The following is an 18417-nucleotide window of genomic DNA, read 5'->3' on the forward strand; positions in this document are numbered from 1 at the left end:
ATACAGGAGCACCCAGATTTAAAAAGCAAGTCCTTAGAGACTTACAAAGAGACTTAGACTCCCATGCAATAATAGTGGGAGATTTTAACACCCCACTGTCAACATTTGACAGATCAACAAGACAGAAAGTTAACAAGGATATCCAGGAATTGAACTCAACTCTGCACCAAGTGAACCTAATAGACATCTACAGAACTCTCCACTCCAAATCAACAGAATATACATTCTTCTCAGCACCGCATCACACTTATTCCAAAATTGACCACATAGTTGGAAGTAAAGCACTCCTCAGCAAATGTAAAAGGGCAGAAATTATAACAAACTGTCTCTCAGACCACAGTGCAATTAAACTAGAACTCAGGACTAAGAAACTCAATCAAAACCACTCAACTACATGGAAACTGCTCCTGAATGACTACTGGGTACATAACGAAATGAAGGCAGAGGTAAAGATGCTCTTTGAAACCAATGAGAACAAAGATACAACATACCAGAATCTCTGGGACACATTTAAAGGAATGTGTAGAGGGAAATTTATAGCACTAAATGCCCACAAGAGAAAGCAGGAAAGATCTAAAATTGACACCCTAACATCACAATTAAAAGAACTGGAGAAACAAGAGCAAACACATTCAAAAACTAGCAGAAGGCACGAAATAACTAAGATCAGAGCAGAACTGAAGGAGATACAGACACAAAAAAAACCCTCCAAGAAATCAATGAATCCAGGTGTCGGTTTTTTGAAAAGATCAACAAAATTGATAGACCACTAGCAAGACTAATAAAGAAGAAAAGAGAGAAGAATCAAATAGACACAATAAAAAATGATAAAGGGATGTCACCACCAACCCCGCAGACATAGAAACTACCATCAGAGAATACTATAAATACCTCTATGCAAATAAACTAGAAAACGTAGAAGAAATGGATAATTTCCTGAACACTTACACTCTGCCAAGACTAAACCAGGAAGAAGTTGAATCCTTGAGTAGACCAATAGCAGGCTCTGAAATTGAGGCAATAATTAATAGCCTGCCAACCCAAAAAAGTCCAGGACCAGACAGATTCACAGCCGAATTCTACCAGAGGTACAACGAGTAGTTGGTACCATTCCTTCTGAAACTATTCCAATCAATAGAAAAAGAGGGAATCCTCCCTAACTCATTTTATGAGGCCAACAACATCCTGATACCAAAGCCTGAGAGAGATACAACCAAAAAAGAGAATTTTAGACCAATATGCCTGATGAACATTGATGCAAAAATCCTCAATAAAATACTGGCAAACCGAATCCAGCAGCACATCAAAAAGCTTATCCACCATGATCAAGTGGGCTTCATCCCTGGGATGCAAGGCTGGTTCAACATACGCAAATCAATAAATGTAATCCAGCATATTAACAGAACCAAAGACAAAAACCACATGTTTATCTCAATAGATGCAGAAAAGCTCTTTGACAAAATTCAACAGCCCTTCATGCTAAAAACGCTCAATAAATTCGGTATTGATGGAACATAACTCAAAATAACAAGAGCTATTTATGACAAACCCACAGCCAATATCATAATGAATGGGCAGAAACTGGAAGCATTCCCTTTGAAAACTGGCACAAGACAGGGATGCCCTCTCTCACCACTCTTATTCAACATAGTGTTGGAAGTTCTGGCTAGGGCAATCAGGCAAGAGAAAGAAATCAAGAGTATTCAGTTAGGAAAAGAAGAATTCAAATTGTCCCTGTTTGCAGATGACATGATTGTATATTTAGAAAATACCATTGTCTCAGCCTAAAATCTCTTTAAGCTGATAAGCAACTTCAGCAAAGTCTCAGGATACACAATCAATGTGCAAAAATCACAAGCATTCCTATACACCAGTAACAGACAAACAGAGAGCCAAATCATGAATGAACTCCCATTCACAATAGCTTCAAAGAAGATAAATCACCTAGGAATCCAACTTACAAGTGACGTAAAGGACCTCTTCAAGGAGAACTACAAACCACTGCTCAGTGAAATAAAAGAGGACACAAACAAATGGGAGAACATTCCATGCTCATGCATAGGAAGAATCAATATTGTGAAAATGCCATACTGCCCAAGGTAATTTATAGATTCAATGCCATCTCCATTAAGCTACCAATGACTTTCGTCACAGAATTGGAAAAAACTGCTTTAAAGTTCATATGGAACCAAGAAAGAGCCCGCATTGCCAAGACAATCCTAAGACAAAGGAACAAAGCTGGAGGCATCATGCTACCTGACTTCAAACTATACTACAAGGCTACAGTAACCAAAACAGCATGGTACTCATACTAAAGCAGAGATATAGACCAATGGAACAGAACAGAGTCCTCAGAAATAATACCACACATCTACAGCCATCTGATCTTTGACAAACCTCAGAAAAACAAGAAATAGGGAAATTATTCCCTATTTAATAAATGGTGCTGGGTAAATTAGCTAGCCATAAGTAGAAAACTGAAACTGGATCCTTTCCTTACTCCTTATACGAAAATTAATTCAAGATGGATTAGAGACTTAAATGTTAGACCTAAAACCATAAAAACCCTAGAAGAAAACCTAGGAAATACCATTCAGGACATAGGCATGGGCAAGGACTTCATGTCTAAAACACCAAAAGCAACAACAACAAAAGCCAAAATTGACAAATGGGATCTAATTAAACTAAAGAGCTTCTGCACAGCAAAAGAAACCACCATCAGGATGAACAGGCAACTTAGAGAATAGGAGAAAATTTTTGCAATCTATCCATCTGACAAAGGGCTAATATCCAGAACCTATAAAGAACTCAATCAAATTTACAAGAAAAAAACAAACAACCCGATCAAAAAGTGGGCAAAGGATATGAAGAGACACTTCTCAAAAGAAGACATTCATACAGCCAACAGACACTTGAAAAAATGCTCATCATCACTCGCCGTCAGAGAAATGCAAATCAAAACCACAATGAGATACCATCTCACACCAGTTAGAATGGCAATCATTAAAAAATCAGGAAACAACAGATGCTGGAGAGGATGTGGAGAAATTGGAACACTTTTACACTGTGGGTGGGATTGTAAACTAGTTCAACCATTGTGGAAAACAGTGTGGCGATTCCTCAAGGATTTAGAACTAGAAATACCATTTGACCCAGCCATCCCATTACTGGGGATATACCCAAAGGATTATAAGTCATGCTGCTATAAAGACATATGCACACGCATGTTTATTGCGGCACTATTCACAATAGCAAAGACTTGGAATCAACCCAAAAGTCCATCAGTGACAGATTGGATTAAGAAAATGTGGCACATATACACCATGGAACACTATGCAGCCATAAAAAAGAATGAGTTTGTGTCCTTTGTAGGGACACAGATGCAGCTGGAAACCATCATTCTTAGCAAACTATCACAAGAACAGAAAACCAAACACCGCATGTTCTCACTCATAGGTGGGAATTGAACAATGAGATCACTTGGACACAGGAAGGGAAGCATCACACACTGGGTCCTATTGTGGGGAGGGGGTAGGGGGGAGGGATAGCATTAGGAGATATACCTAATGTAAATGACGAGTTAATGGGTGCAGCACACCAACATGGCACATGCATGTATATGTAACAAATCTGCCCGTTGTGCACATGTACTCTAGAACTTAAAGTATAATAAAAAAATTTAATACAAATTCTAATTTTCAAACATAAATATGCATTTCATAAAAAGTTAAAAAACAGGAAGTTCAAAGTGACAAGACAGAAAAGGAAGAAGCCAAATCCAAACTGTAAATATTTCTACATTTCTTCTTATGTAATTGATAAAGCAAGTAGAAAAATATTGGTAAGAATTATAAGATGCAAACAATAATAGGCTTGACATAATTACTATTTACAAAAAGATACACGTAAAAATAGCAGAAATTTTTTTTTATCAAGTGCACATAGGCTGTTTATAAAGGTACAGCACTTCCTGGGTAATCAAATGTATAGGTTAAGTAATTTTTATGCTCAGAACAAAAGAAGAACATCTAGTTTCATTACTTCAATCCAGTACTGTATGACAATTCCTAGCGAAGGTAATAAGCAAAAAAAGAAAGAATAATTTATATTAACAAGATATAAATTTGTATTTATTCACAGAAAATGTGAATGTTTACATACCAAATCCTAAATAAACAAAGAAAAAGATTATAAAGACCACTAAATGAATTTAACAGGTCCAGCAATATAAAAATAATACAAGTAGTACTAGACCTAAGAATACAGTTTGACAGCAATACAATTATAATGAGGGCCTTCAACATTTTACTGACAATATTAGACAGATCATTGAGGCAGAATATCAATAAAGAAACTCTGGATTTAAACTTGACTCTAGACCACATGGACCTAACAGATATTTACAGAACATTCTAACCAACAACTGCAGAATATACACTTTCCTCATGTGTGCATGGATCATTCTCCAAAATTGACCATATGCTTGACCATAAAGCAAGTTTTAATAAATTCAAAAATATCAAAATCATATCAAGTATTTTCTTGGACCTCAGTGGAATAAAATTAAATGTCAATGCCAAAAGGAACTTCAAAAGTACAAAAGTACATGGAAACTAAACAATTTGTTCCTGAATGACTTTTTGGGAAATAATTAAATTAAGGCAGAAGTCAAAAAAATTTCAAGGAATAAAAATAGGGACCTAACAAACCAAAAGCTCTGAAAGGCAGCAAAAACAGTGCTGAGACAAATTTAAAGCATTAAACACCTACATCCAAAAGACAGAAATATCTCAAATTGGCAACCCAGTGTTGCACCTCAAGGAAATAGAAAAATGAGAACACATCAAGCCCAAAGCTAGCAGAAGAAAAGAAATAACAAAAATCAGAGGAGAATCAAATGAGATTTAAACAAAAAGGACAACAGCAACAACAAAACAAAAATAATACTAAGTATCAACAACATGAAAAGTTGATTTTTTGAAAGAATAAATAAAATTGGTAGACCAACAGCTAGATTAACCAGGAAAAAAGAGAGAAGATTAAAATAAGAACAATAAAAATGGTAATGGTGACATTACATCTGATATTACAGAAATACGAAAGACCATCAGAGACTAATATGACTATTTCTTTGTGCACAAACTAGAATTCCTGAAAACATACAAACTCCCAACATTGAACCAAGAAGAAACAGAAATCCTGAGCAGATTAATAATGAGCAATGAAATAGATCAGTAATAAAAAATATCTTCCAACAGAAAAAAGCCCAGGACGAGATGGATTAACAGTCAAATTGTACCGGATACACAAAAAAGAGCTGGTACCAATATTACTGAAACTCTTCCCAAAAAATCAAGGAGAAGGGATTCCTTCCTAATTCATTCTATGAAAGCAGTATTACCTTGATGCCAAAACCAGTCAAGGACAGAAAAACAAAAAAGATAACTGTAAGCAAATATCCCTGAAGAATATAGATGCAAAAATTCTTAGCAAAATACTAACAAACAAAATCCAACATCACAAGGAATGATAAGTTACCACAATCAATTGAGTTTTATTCCAGGAATGCAAGATGGTTGAACATATGCAAATCAATAAATGTAATTCACCACTTAAGCAGAATTAAAAACAAGAAAGAAACATGATCATCTTAATAAATCCAGATAAAGCATTTGATAAAATCTGACATTCCTTTATGATAAAAACTCTCAACAAACTAGGCATTGAAGTAACATATCTCAAAATAGTAAGAGCCAGGTATGACAAACCCACTGCTGAAGTCATACTGAATGGGAAAAAATTAGTTAGTGAAGTTGAAAAATTGTAACCTAGAAAACCCTAAAGACACCTAGATTTGATAAATGACTTCAGTAAACTTTCAGGATACAAAATCAATGTACAAAAAATCAGTGGAATTTCTGATTTTTGCATGCAAGCTGATAAGCAAATCAACAACTCAAACTCATTTATAAAAGCAACAAAAATAAAATAGTGGGTAATACATTTTAAAAAAGAGGTAAAAATATCTACAAGAAGTATGAAACACTGATAAAAGTAATTATAGATGACAGAGGCTAATAAAAATATCCTAAGGTTATGGATTAAAAGAATCAATATTGTTAAAATGATCATCATGCTAAAAACAATCTATAGATTCAAGTTCCCTTCACGGCATCCGTCTCTTGCCAAACGGAAGGCTGCTGCAGGCCACTGAGTTGCCTGCCATCCAAAGGGGATGAGCGGGATTGGAAGGAGGCTGTGGCAGCTCTTTTTCCTGTTCACCTCCCCCTGCCAAGGAAAACAGGACCTACTCTGCCAAGGGCCTTCTGTGTATTGCCTTCTCTCTGAGGAACTGGAATTTTTGTCTCTGTTGCACGTAATTCATAATGTTCCCTGACACCAGTGTGTGGATTTTAAACATCACAGTGAGTCTGAAAGGACCATGGGTTTTTCTGCAGCTATTTTCTAGCATTTGCCAGTCCCTATGCCTGGACTGATTAGAATACTTCATTTTTCTCCCTGTGCCATCTACCCTCCCACCTTTCCATCCTGCCTTCTACCACCCTTAGATAAATGGATTTTGTAATTCCAACTGTTGTATTTTGCGAATTTGTTATTTTTGTTGTTTTTCTGCAAAGCGCATATATTGGATATGGGAGGTAAAGGAGTGTCCCAGTTGCTTCTGGTCACTCCCTTTATAGCCATTACTGTCTCGTTTCTTGTAACTCAGGTTAGGTTTTAGTCTGTCTTGCTCCACTCCCAAAAAAAAAGAAAAAAAAAAAAAAAAAAAAGCCTGAAGAGATGAGATAAGAGAAAAGATCTCATAGCTAGATCTGCTGGGTTTTGAGGAGTCATATTTTTTCTTCCCCTTGAAGGGGAAAAAGTTATTTTCACTGATACATTTAAAGTCCCCCAACCATGGGGAGGTACCAGTTCTGGACAAGTGCCACTGCAGCAACACTAAACCTGAACTTTTCAACTCCACTGGGGGTGGGAGGCGGTGGGCAGAAATGTGCTGTTGGCCACTGCCAGGTCCCTTTCATATTTCAAAGGAATATTGGATGTTGAAAATAGGAACTGAAGGGGTAAATGTATTAAACCTGTGATTGATTGATGTTTTCCTGTCATTTTAAGAGACTAAATGTGGGAGGCATATGTCAAAATACTTGTACAATTTTAAAATGTCACAATTAAACATGACCTAGTTTTCCACACACACAAAAAGAAAATGCACATATACAGCATGGGATACTATGCAGCCATACAAGAATAAAATTGTGTCCTATTTAGCAGCATGGAGGGAACTGGAGGCCACTATCCTAAGTAAAATAACTCAGAAACAGAAAACCAAATCTCACATATTTTCATTTATAAGTGAGAGCTAAACATTCGGTACACATGGACATAAAGATGGAAATGATAGACACCAGAGACTCCACAAAAAGGGAGGGTGGAAAGGACTTGAAGTTTGAAAAATTATCTTTTGGGTACAATGTTCACTATTTGGGTGATGGTTACACTGGAAGTCCAAATGCCATCCGTACACAATATATCCATGCAACAATCCTGCATATGTGCCACTTGAAACTGCAATAAAATAAAATAAATACAAGAATAAAAGGTCATAAGCTTCTAACAGTACAAAACTCAATTGTATTTGTTTAGAATAACACCAAAAAGTAAAAATCAAAATTAGAAAAGCTCTATAAAATGCTCTTAAAACCTTGAAATAGTTACGTGAACTGAAAAACAAAATAAAAGTTGTTGAGAAAAATTAAAGGAGGCCTGAATAAATGTAGAGGTATACCATTTTCATGGATTGAAAAACCCAAAATAGTCAGGATGGCAATTACCCCTCAGTTTGATCTATAGTTAAACACAATCACAATATAAATCCTGGTGTGATTTTCTCTAGAAATTGATGCATTGATTATAAAATCTATATGAAAATGCAAAGCACATGAAATAATCCAAGCAATTTAGAAATATAGAAAACATTTAAAATATATTAGCACAGGATTTCAAGACATACCATAGAACGACATTGACTAAGTGATATTATCATAAAAATAAACACGCAAATCAAAGGAACAGAATGTATATTATAGAAATAGTCTTATGCATATATGCTTAATTGACTTTCAATAAAGTTGTCAAGGTAGTTTCATAAGGAGAGAATAGTTTTTCAACATACTGTTCTGGAAATCTTGAATACCCATACAAAAAATAAAAATAAAATTCGATCCTTACACCACCACATACATAATTACACCTCATATAGACATTGTAACTTAAAAATGTCAAAACTGTACACATTTTAAAGAAAGCACAGGGGAAAATTTCTTCAACTTGGAGTAGACAAAGACTTATTAGGAGACAGAAAACATGAATCTTAAAAAGAAAAAAATGGCAAATTGAACTATGTTAAAATTAGAAAAGTCTGCTTTTAAAAAGTTAGGCAATTTGATGGGTGTAAAACTGTGAAAATACTAAAAAACACTGAAATTTATAAATTTATACTTAAAAAGTATAAATTTTATGATATAAAATTATAGCTCAATAATTGATATAAAAAGGAATGATTAATGAAATGGAAAGGTAATTCACATGCTAGGCTAACATATTTACAAAATATATACCTAATCAGGGACTTGTATCCAGAATAAATATATATCTCTTATATAATAAAGGAAGACACATAATTAAAAGATGGTCAAAGATTTGAACACACACTTCACAAAACAAGATATACGAATAGCCACAGAGTACATACAAATGCTCAATATAATTATTCTTCAGAAGAATGCCTAATAAAACTAAAAGGGAAGATAACTACACATGTAATAAATTAAAAGACTGGCAATGCCTAGAGGTGGATAAGATAAGAAACCATTGGAAATTTTACAACTTTGTTGGTAGGATTGAATTATGATGCAACCTCTTTGAAAAACAGCTTGGAGGTTTATAAATAGCTAAATTCATATCTATGATGTGGCAGAGTCACTCCACTCCTAGGTATGTACCAAACATAAATGAACATATATGTCTATACAATGACTTGGAAACTCATGTTTATAACAGTTTTATTCCTATTAGCCTCCAACTAGAAAGAATCCAAATATCTTTCAACAGTTCAATTTGTCCTTCACTGAATAAATTGCAGTGTATTCATAAAATGGAATACTATTAAGCAGTGAAAAGAATGAACTGACAAATTACACACCATGAGTGAATCTCAGAAATATGTTAAGTGAAAGAAACTAGACACAAAAGTTAACATACTGTTTGATTCCATTTACATGAAATTCTGGAAAAGGCCAAACAGTATTGACAGAAAACAAATTATTGTTTTTCTGGGGCCAAGACTGAGTAGAATTGACCACAAGTGGTGAGGGGGAGAGTTCTGGCATTGTAGAGATGCTCTGTAATTTGACTGGAGTGTTTCTGGGACCAAGGCTGGGTAGAATTGACCACAAGGCTGGAGGGGGAGATTTCTGGCATTGTAGAAATGCTTTGTAATCTGATTGAGTATTGTTGCTTAGTATTGCTTAAATGTACCAAACTGTACATTTAAGTTGGGAACATTTTGTATGATGTAAGTTAATCCTCTATAAAGTTAATTGTTAATATTAAAAGTTTTCTAATAAAAATAAAAGACAAGGTGGAACACTTTTAATTCAAAGGTCAAACACAATTATTGAACCAAGTAGCCTCTCAAATCTGTAAAGAAAAAAAATGTAATAGGAAAATAAAATAAATAGATAATTTTCAAAAGTTGGATAACACTGTCTGATAATTTTTTAAAAAGTGTTTTACTTCTACTAGTAATCAAAGAAATGTAAATGGAATCAGGATATCATTTTTATATTTCATCTTGGCTAGAATTTAAGATTAAAAGTAACATTATATACATTATGGAGAAATTGGCATCTTCACATATTGTTAATGAAAGTGTAAGTTTTATAACCTTTGTGGAGATTATGTGCCAACACAATGCATATTAAAATTTGAAATAAGAATATATTTTCATTCAGCAATTTCATTTTGTGGGTAATGTGCAATTTTTCAAAAAACTATTTCATTTACCCAAACTCTGAGAAATTTATAAAAATTAATAAAATGGCATTTATAAAGTTATTCCAAATATAGACAAGAAAAATCAAAACTCCAGCATCTATTGCTAAGATTAAGGTAGGTTTATATACTGTTACTTTTTGAGAGTCTAGGAATTTAAAATAATAGATTTGATAGAGAAAATAGAGGCTTGTGTATGCAGTGGAAGATTAGGAGAATAAATGTCAGGAAAGCTGCTCTTGATTTTCTGAATTGCAAGGATCACAGGAAGCCCTCCCAGATGGTCTTGGCTGCTGCAGTACTGATGGATGATTCTCAGGAAACCTGAACGTGAAGGGCTAAAGTCCACATCTGTCATCTGATAAGTGCTGGCATATCATGTTGCCCCAAACAACTGGCTTCCCTCTTCTGCATCCACATATTTCATGAATGCTCCTTTTTCATAAAACCCTTTTGGCAAGGTGATATGGAAAATGGATCTCAGGATTTCCAGAATTTTTATTCCTACATTGTGGTACAGAGAACTTAGAAGTGTAAGTATGATACTAAGTATCAGTAAAATATAGTCAACACAGGTTTCCCTCCTAGGTATTCACCATCCATACACATCCTTCTGTTGATGTTTAAATTTCCAAACAGTAATAATGAACATAATGCAAATACATCTCACATAAAGAGGTACCCACATTTATCTCTAAAAATGAAACAGAATTCCACAAGTTAATAAATTATTATTTGATAGCCTTTTCTTTGTAGATGGAATTATAATGTTTTGTACCATCAACACATCTTATATACACTGGTAGGTTAAGACAAGGTGGGAAAATGATCAACATACACATACATACATAATAAAGCAAGCAGTAAAATAAAACAGCTACTGCAATCCTTGTTTCTGTAAGTAAACGTGACTATCACTGACGTTTATTATTTTTAAAAATTTCACCTATTTGTATTCTTTTGAACTCATCTCATCCCCCAACATTTCTGAAGGGCTGAACCATTAGTGACTGCCTAAATTAGGTTGTTTTAGTCTTCTGTTAAATTTTGCCTTTATATATGAAGTAACAAAAAATGCCCTAGAGCATCTAGATTCTAGACATACTCTTTTCTGCCTTGGTAGTATAGCAGCAACACCCTATTTTTTCATTAAAAAAAAAAAAAACAAAAAAAAAAACAGGATTCATTTCTGTCTGTAGATTACTGGCACAGAAGGACAAAGTAGACAGAAGTGGCCAAGGGGCCATCTCAATCTCCATTTTTGTGTTTGCTGGTGGAAGTAACACTCTTTTGTGAAATAACACTTCTAATCCACAAAGCTCAAACTTATGCATGTAAGTCATTAGGAGTAATAACAGAAGGAATCATTTCATCTCCCCTTACATCGGTTCTCAGACTTACACATTCTTGTTATTAGGGAATGGACACAATCCTTTGGCTGTTGGTTCAGAGTATATTCTGCTTTGTGCAGACACATGAGGCTGTACTAGGTGCTGTGCAGTAACCGAACCTCAAGTAAACCATTTCGTATTCTACCAGGTCACCTCCTTCTGAGTGGTGGAATACACAGAGGCTTCCTAGTATAATTTAGTAAATAATTATAATTCTCTCACTGACTTGTGAGGTCACTTCTCCCAAAGACCAAGTTCTCACACAATATACACATACATTGTACATACAACCAAATACACATACATTAATTTCTGAGCTCTCCTTTCTGTCTCTATACTACTTGTTTCTTCCTGCACCAATAGCATGCTCTTTTTTATTACTAAAGCATATTGTTTTTACTAGGAAGAGTGAGGGCCTATATTACTTGCCCTTTACAAAATTGTTTTGTAATTTCGTGTAAATTTTGGAAATCTGGTTGTCAGGGTGACTTCAAAATTTATGTAGGGATTTAGGTTGGAATTATATTGGCTTTATAGATTAGCTTGAACAAAATTCACAACTCTGTATTATTTTGTCATTCTGGTAAAATGCATTCATAAGATAACACACCGTTTGATGATAGAGCTCAGCTAGATTTTGTATACTTACTACAATATTAGGTTTTTGCAAAATATCTCAGTGTTCTCAATTAGAGTTTCTAGGGGCAGGGCCCTGGAAAATATAATTCAACCCTCTTTTGATTCTTAGAAACACTGAAGTTGAGTATCACTGGACAAATACATCAGTCTTCTGACTTAAAATTCAATAAAAATTTTCCAGCTGGACTGCCGGACTGTAAGTCTTAATTGTGGTGGGCTCTCCTTCAGAATCCATCACAACTGTCAAATGGACTCAACTTTCAAAGCATACATGGACCAATTATGCTCATGACTTCAACTCCCCAGGCTCCCCAACTGAGGCCACCTTTGAGAAACTGGTGACATTATTTTTTTCCAAAATGAACTTGACTTCTAATTAGCCCCAAGACAACAGCTCCAGGGCAGTAGACCTCAGGAGTCCAGTGATTACAGTACTTGCTTCTAATTAACCACAGCCCATGTTGGTGATCAGAACTTCTGAAGATAGTGACTTATCTGGAGAAGCTGAGAGTCCTGATAGATGGAAGAGGCTAGCTCTGTTGATTCAGATGAGAGTTTCTATCTCAAGGCAGCTTCCCTCTCATTTGCCGTTATTTCCTCCGGCTCTGATCTGTGGCTCTGATGCTACTTGTCAGGAGACTCCCAAATACTGAATAGCTGCTTCTCTCTAAATTAGAAGGGAGAGAGCAATGTAAGTACTTACTGAGCAGTGCGAACATTGACCTAGTTTGGGGATTTGTGGGGCCTGGACTTGAATAATGAGTAGTGTTTGAGAAAACCTCTCTCTATGCACCCCATGGAGATCACTGATGGCATTTCTGGTAAGTAGCAGAGTTAAAAAGGAGAATCAGAGGCTACCTTTCACTGAAGGTACTAAGAGTGACTGGGAATGACCTTTATAATGCTCTGAATTTGGCCAGGTGTGGTGGCTCACCCCCATAATCCCAGCACTTTGGGAGGCCAAGGCGGGCCAATCACCTGAGGTCGGGAGTTTGAGACTAGCCTGACCAACATGGGAAACCCTGTCTCTACTAAAAATACAAAAATTAGCCAGGCGTGATGGCATGTGCCTGTAATCCCAGCTACTTGGGAGGCTAAGGCAGGAGAATTGCTTGAACCTGGGAGGCAGAGGTTGCAGTGAGCCAAGACTACGCCATTGCACTCCAGCCTGGGCAACAGAGTGAGACTCCGTTTGAAAAAAAAAAAAAAAATCTGAATTGTTCTCGATGATCATATTGGGTCATTCTTACAGCTAGATTTTATTTTCTTTTTTCTTTTCCTTTCCTTTCCTTCCTTCCTTCCTTGCTCATTTCCTTCTTTCCTCCCTTCCTTTCTTCCTTATTTCCTTCCTCCCTTCTTCCTTATTTTCTTCTTTCCTCCCTTCCTTTCTTCCTTATTTCCTTCCTCCCTTCCTTCCTTCCTTATTTCCTTCCTCCCTTCCTTATTTCCTAATTTCCTTCCTCCCTTCCTTCCTTTTTTCCTTCCTCCCTCCCTCCCTCCCTCCCTTCCTTCCTTTCTTCCTTCCTCCTCTACTTCTCTTTTTTGTTCATTGGTGGACGCATGGATTAAATGAAACAGATACTGCACTTGTCCCTCATTTCTCACTATTCTGCTTCTCTTTCTGCTGTGTACTCCTGGATGTATGCTTTTAGGTCTAATTGAAATCTAGTACTTAAACTCCATTTTAATGTGGCAATCTGGAGAAATTAAAGATTTTTATTTGTATCTAAGAAGTTAAAAATTCCACTCCTTTAATATCTGAAGTTGCCTACATAATTTCTCTCAGTTAACTGAGAGAAAAATACAAAATACAAAATAAATACAAAAATACATATTAAATACAAAAATAAATATTTGTATTTCTTAAAAGTTTTACATGTGAAAACTCTGTAGATTGCCTTCTTTTGGGGGAACCCAGCACCCTCAAGTATTATGTTTCTATTTTAATCCAGATTACATAAAATCCCAGTGGAGCATCTGAGGAATTAGAAAAATAAAACACTGAAGTACCATCTCCAAGGATCATAGCCTGAATTCTATTCATAGGTTCTAAAATATCACAATTAAGGGGATTTTGAGATCATTTAACTGGAGAGTCTTTGATTCTCTGAGCAAGAAAGGCTCCTAAGGGTCATACTACTCAGATACTATCTTAGTCAAAATTCCTCTGTAAAATGTTCAGGGATCCTCTGCTTCAGTGCCTCCCATGTATCCCAACAGTTTATTCCATTACTATTTATGTTATCCCTTTAATTAAAAAAAAAAAAAAACTAAATATTGAAGGTAGGTACCTCATCTAAGGTCACATAATACTAGACCTGAAACCTAATTCTTTTCACATCACCCTAAAAATCTTTCATCTTCATTTTACAGCTTGAAGGTATTTGGCAGGATGAGAAATTTTATTTTCCTGGTCTTATGTCTTTCTATCAGTACAGATGACAACACACTATGGTGGTCCCTAATGGCATCTTGAGCAGATGGGGGCTGCCTTCTCAGATGCACCATGGAGCTGAATCCATAGATCATAAAAAGGTAATTACATCGATCACATGATTCATTTAGGCTATGGATTTATATTAATACTATATAAAAATCCACTGGACTAGAATCAGCTGTCTTCATGTGCCTTAGCAAAAATTAATCCAAACAATTCTCTTTGGTATCAGTTGGATACGGGTACTCCTTCAGAATCAGAGAATTCCACCTTACATGGTCTATATTATTCATCATATTCAGTCGAGTGAGGGCCTAGTGGTGGTTAGAGGTTGATTAGTTGAAAGAAGATTCAAATGAAAGTCTTTTGGGAAAGCAATGAGGCAAGGCTAAGCAATGACCGTAATTTTAGATTTCCTCATTGTTTTGAATAAACAGGAATTAATTTGTCCAGGAGGAGGTATTATGTAGGGAAACTTTTACCTTTCTGTATATAAAAACATATAACTAATACACACACACACTCATACACACAAATATATACGGAGGAATACATTGTATTTACTTTTTCTATGTTTATGTATAATAGTAATATCTTTATAGTTATACTAATGTTATTAAAATAAGTAATTATATTAACTAATTTTAGGACCAGTTTCTAGTAAGTAAGAAAGAAAAAAAAATCATCTCCAAATTCTATGAATAGATATAAAGAATTTCAGGAATGTCTGATGAAATAATTTAGGGTTCAGAAAACAAAAAAAGTTGCTATTGAATAGAAAAGTAGAAAAGTAATAGCAACAAAATTCTGGTAGCAGATGCCATAATTTCCCAACGCAAAATGATGTAGTAACTTCAGAAGTACATAAATGAAGACTGGATACCAGCAAGACATACTGGATGATTTTCTATCCAGGTAGTGCTTTTTAAATTTATTAGGTTGGATTATTGAAAAATGTTCCCATGAAAAAAAATTAGGCCTAAGATGACTTTAGAAATAATTTGTTATAGCAGTTTGCAAAGTATTTTTAGTGGCAGAATGTTCAAAGAAATCTTATTAATATAACAATATACAAAAGATACAAAGCCTATGGTTTACAGCAGGAGAGGGGAAACTGGCAAAATTCCCAAGTGTGCCATTTTCTCTCACACTCTGGGGCAAGCTCTGTCATTTCTGCAAAACTCTTATTTCTCTGAGTTTCTCCAAGTTATCTCAGCATGGAAAAGTGAAATGTGTTACAAAATGCCACAAAGTCAATCATCTCTCTTTACCACCTGGTGACTGTTTTCTTCCTGAAAAAATATTTTTTTTTCTTTAGACTAATGTACTAATGTGATTTATATTTATTTATTTATTTATTTATTTATTTTTACTTTTTTGAGACAGATTCTCACTGTGTCCCCCAGTCTGGAGTGCAGTGGCGTAATCTTGGCTCACTGCAATCTGCGTCTCCCGGGCTCAAGTTAATCTCATGCCTCAGCTTCCCGAGTAGCTGGGATTACAGGCGTGTGCTGCCATACCTGGCTAATTTTTGTACTTTTAGTAAAGACGAGTTTTTGCCATGTTGCCCAGGCTGGTCTTGAACCCCTGGCCTCAAGCAATCCACCCACCTTGGATTCTCAAAGTGCTAGGATTACAGGTGTGAGCCACCACATCCAGCTAATGCGGCTAATGTTATTTTTTGTTTCACTCTTGACTCAATGTTTCAACTTGTGGAACTTCCAATAGTATTTATCATTGTTCTCTTGGAGATATAAAAAGTTCCCAATAAATACATGTGTCCTCACACCTTTACTTAGAGATCATGGAATACTTTCTCTCCTTTCTCATTTCGTGGTTAGATAAACTGAAGTCCACATCATTATGTCTGAACATTATTCATTCTTTCATTCTACATTCTGATCAGCTTCACGTAGCTGAAGTTAACATTTTTCACTTTGGAGAGTGAGTTGCCTTGGGTTTATAGTGAGTAACAAAAACAATAATCTATATGTTACATTAGAGGGAAAACTATTAGCATATTTCCTAATCCTTGGACAGAGAGATAACCTGTTCTTCACATTAGAGAAGGCCTCCAAACTGGCTATCAGTTATTCTTTTGCATATTTTGCCTAATTCTTCTTTTAGCAGACATTTTAATGGGAGAATGAAGAATTTCATCAAATATCTGGAAATGCCTGCCACCTGCAAACTTTGTGTGAAATTTCCCGCACATTTCCACTCTCCTTTCTGGATCCTGGTTTCTACCTCTGTCCCTGACTCTCCTGTGTAGAAGTGCTCTCCATGGAGCGGGTCAATGAGACTGTAGTGAGAGAGTTCGTCTTCCTCGGCTTCTCGTCCCTGGCCAGGCTGCTGCAGCTGCTCTTTGTTATCTTCCTGCTCCTCTACCTGTTCACTCTGGGCACCAATGCAATCTTCATTTCCACCATTGTGCTGGACAGAGCCCTTCATACTCCCATGTACTTCTTCCTTGCCATCTTCTCTTGCTCTGAGACTTGCTACACCTTTGTCATTGTATCCAAGATGCTGGTTGACCTGCTGGCCCAGAAGAAGACCATTTCTTTCCTTGGCTGTGCCATCCAAATATTTTCCTTTCTCTTCCTTGGCTGCTCTCACTCCTTCCTGCTGGCAACCATGGGCTATGATTGCTACATGGCCATCTGTAACCCACAGCACTACTCAGTGCTCATGGGACATGGGATGTGTATGGGACTAGTGGCTGCTGCCTGTGCCTGTGGCTTCACTGTGTTCCTGGTCACCACCTTCCTAGTATTTCATCTGCCCTTCCACTCCTCCAACCAGCTCCATCACTTCTTCTGTGACATCTCCCCTGTCCTTAAACTGGCATCTCAGCACTCTGGCCTCAGTCAGCTGGTCATATTCATGCTTGGTGTATTTGCTTTGGTCATTCCTCTGCTACTTATCCTAGTCTCCTACATCCGCATCATCTCTGCCATTCAAAAATCCCTTCCTCCGTTGGAAGATACAAGACCTTCTCTACCTGTACCTCCCATCTCATTGTGGTAACTGTTCACTGCGGTTGTGCTTCTTTCATATACTTAAGGCCCAAGACCAATTACTCTTTAAGGGAAGACACCCTAATATCTGTGTCATATACCATCCTTACCCCATTGTTCAATCCAATGATTTATAGTCAGAGAAATAAGGAATTCAAATCAGCCCTACGAAGAACAATCAGCCAAACTTTATATCCTCTTAATTAAAGAGCCATTTTTTAAACTGCTAATGCTTAGTACATGCCAGGCAAATTGTGTGCTTTTACACATTCTTTTTCATTTAATTATTCAACTCCACTGTAACATAAGAACACTTTACATATGAGAGGAATGAGGCTCACAGAAGTTAAGACAGTCTGGCTTTCTACTGTCCATGATACTTCAACAAGACTAATCACATATGGGAACAGAGCACCCAGTTCCATAACAAATTTAATTATATTTTACTGCTTTAAATATTGCAATTTAAAAACTAATATGAGAGCAAAGATGAAGCCGAACTGATGAGAGCTATGTCTCGAAGTAGACAGCCTAGATATATCAGGAAAGAAAAGATGTATCAAAAAAAAAAAAAAAAAGAAAAAAAGGAAAAAAGCAGGAAATCCATCTATCCATACTTTTCTTTTCCTAAAGACAGCAGAAAACTTTGGTCCCACACATTCTGCTACAAATCTTGGTGGTCCTTTTTGTTCCTGATTCATTTCCTGAACCTACATATTGAAATATCTTTGCCTTTACTTGGGGTTTTGTTCTTCCTTTGTTCCACTTTATGGTTCTCCCCCTGATACACGTGTGTCCTTCACATACTAGTTTGTCTTAGCCCCCACATTGGTTCCTGAAACACCATACTAATTTACTC

The 18417-nt window shown here is 36.0% G+C and overlaps 1 protein-coding gene across 1 annotated transcript; it reads left to right on the forward strand.

Annotated features, from left to right (window-relative positions):
• Positions 1-16157: 16157 nt before the first annotated feature.
• Positions 16158-18109, forward strand: LOC101024267 (olfactory receptor 10K1). The gene is given in 2 exon segments (XM_009184179.4): positions 16158-17497; positions 17500-18109. Coding segments are annotated over 2 exon segments (939 nt in total). The 5' UTR covers positions 16158-16824; the 3' UTR covers positions 17766-18109.
• Positions 18110-18417: the final 308 nt, after the last annotated feature.

This window comes from Papio anubis, chromosome 1 (assembly GCF_008728515.1).
Source record: "Papio anubis isolate 15944 chromosome 1, Panubis1.0, whole genome shotgun sequence".
Taxonomy (NCBI): Eukaryota; Metazoa; Chordata; class Mammalia; order Primates; family Cercopithecidae; genus Papio; species Papio anubis.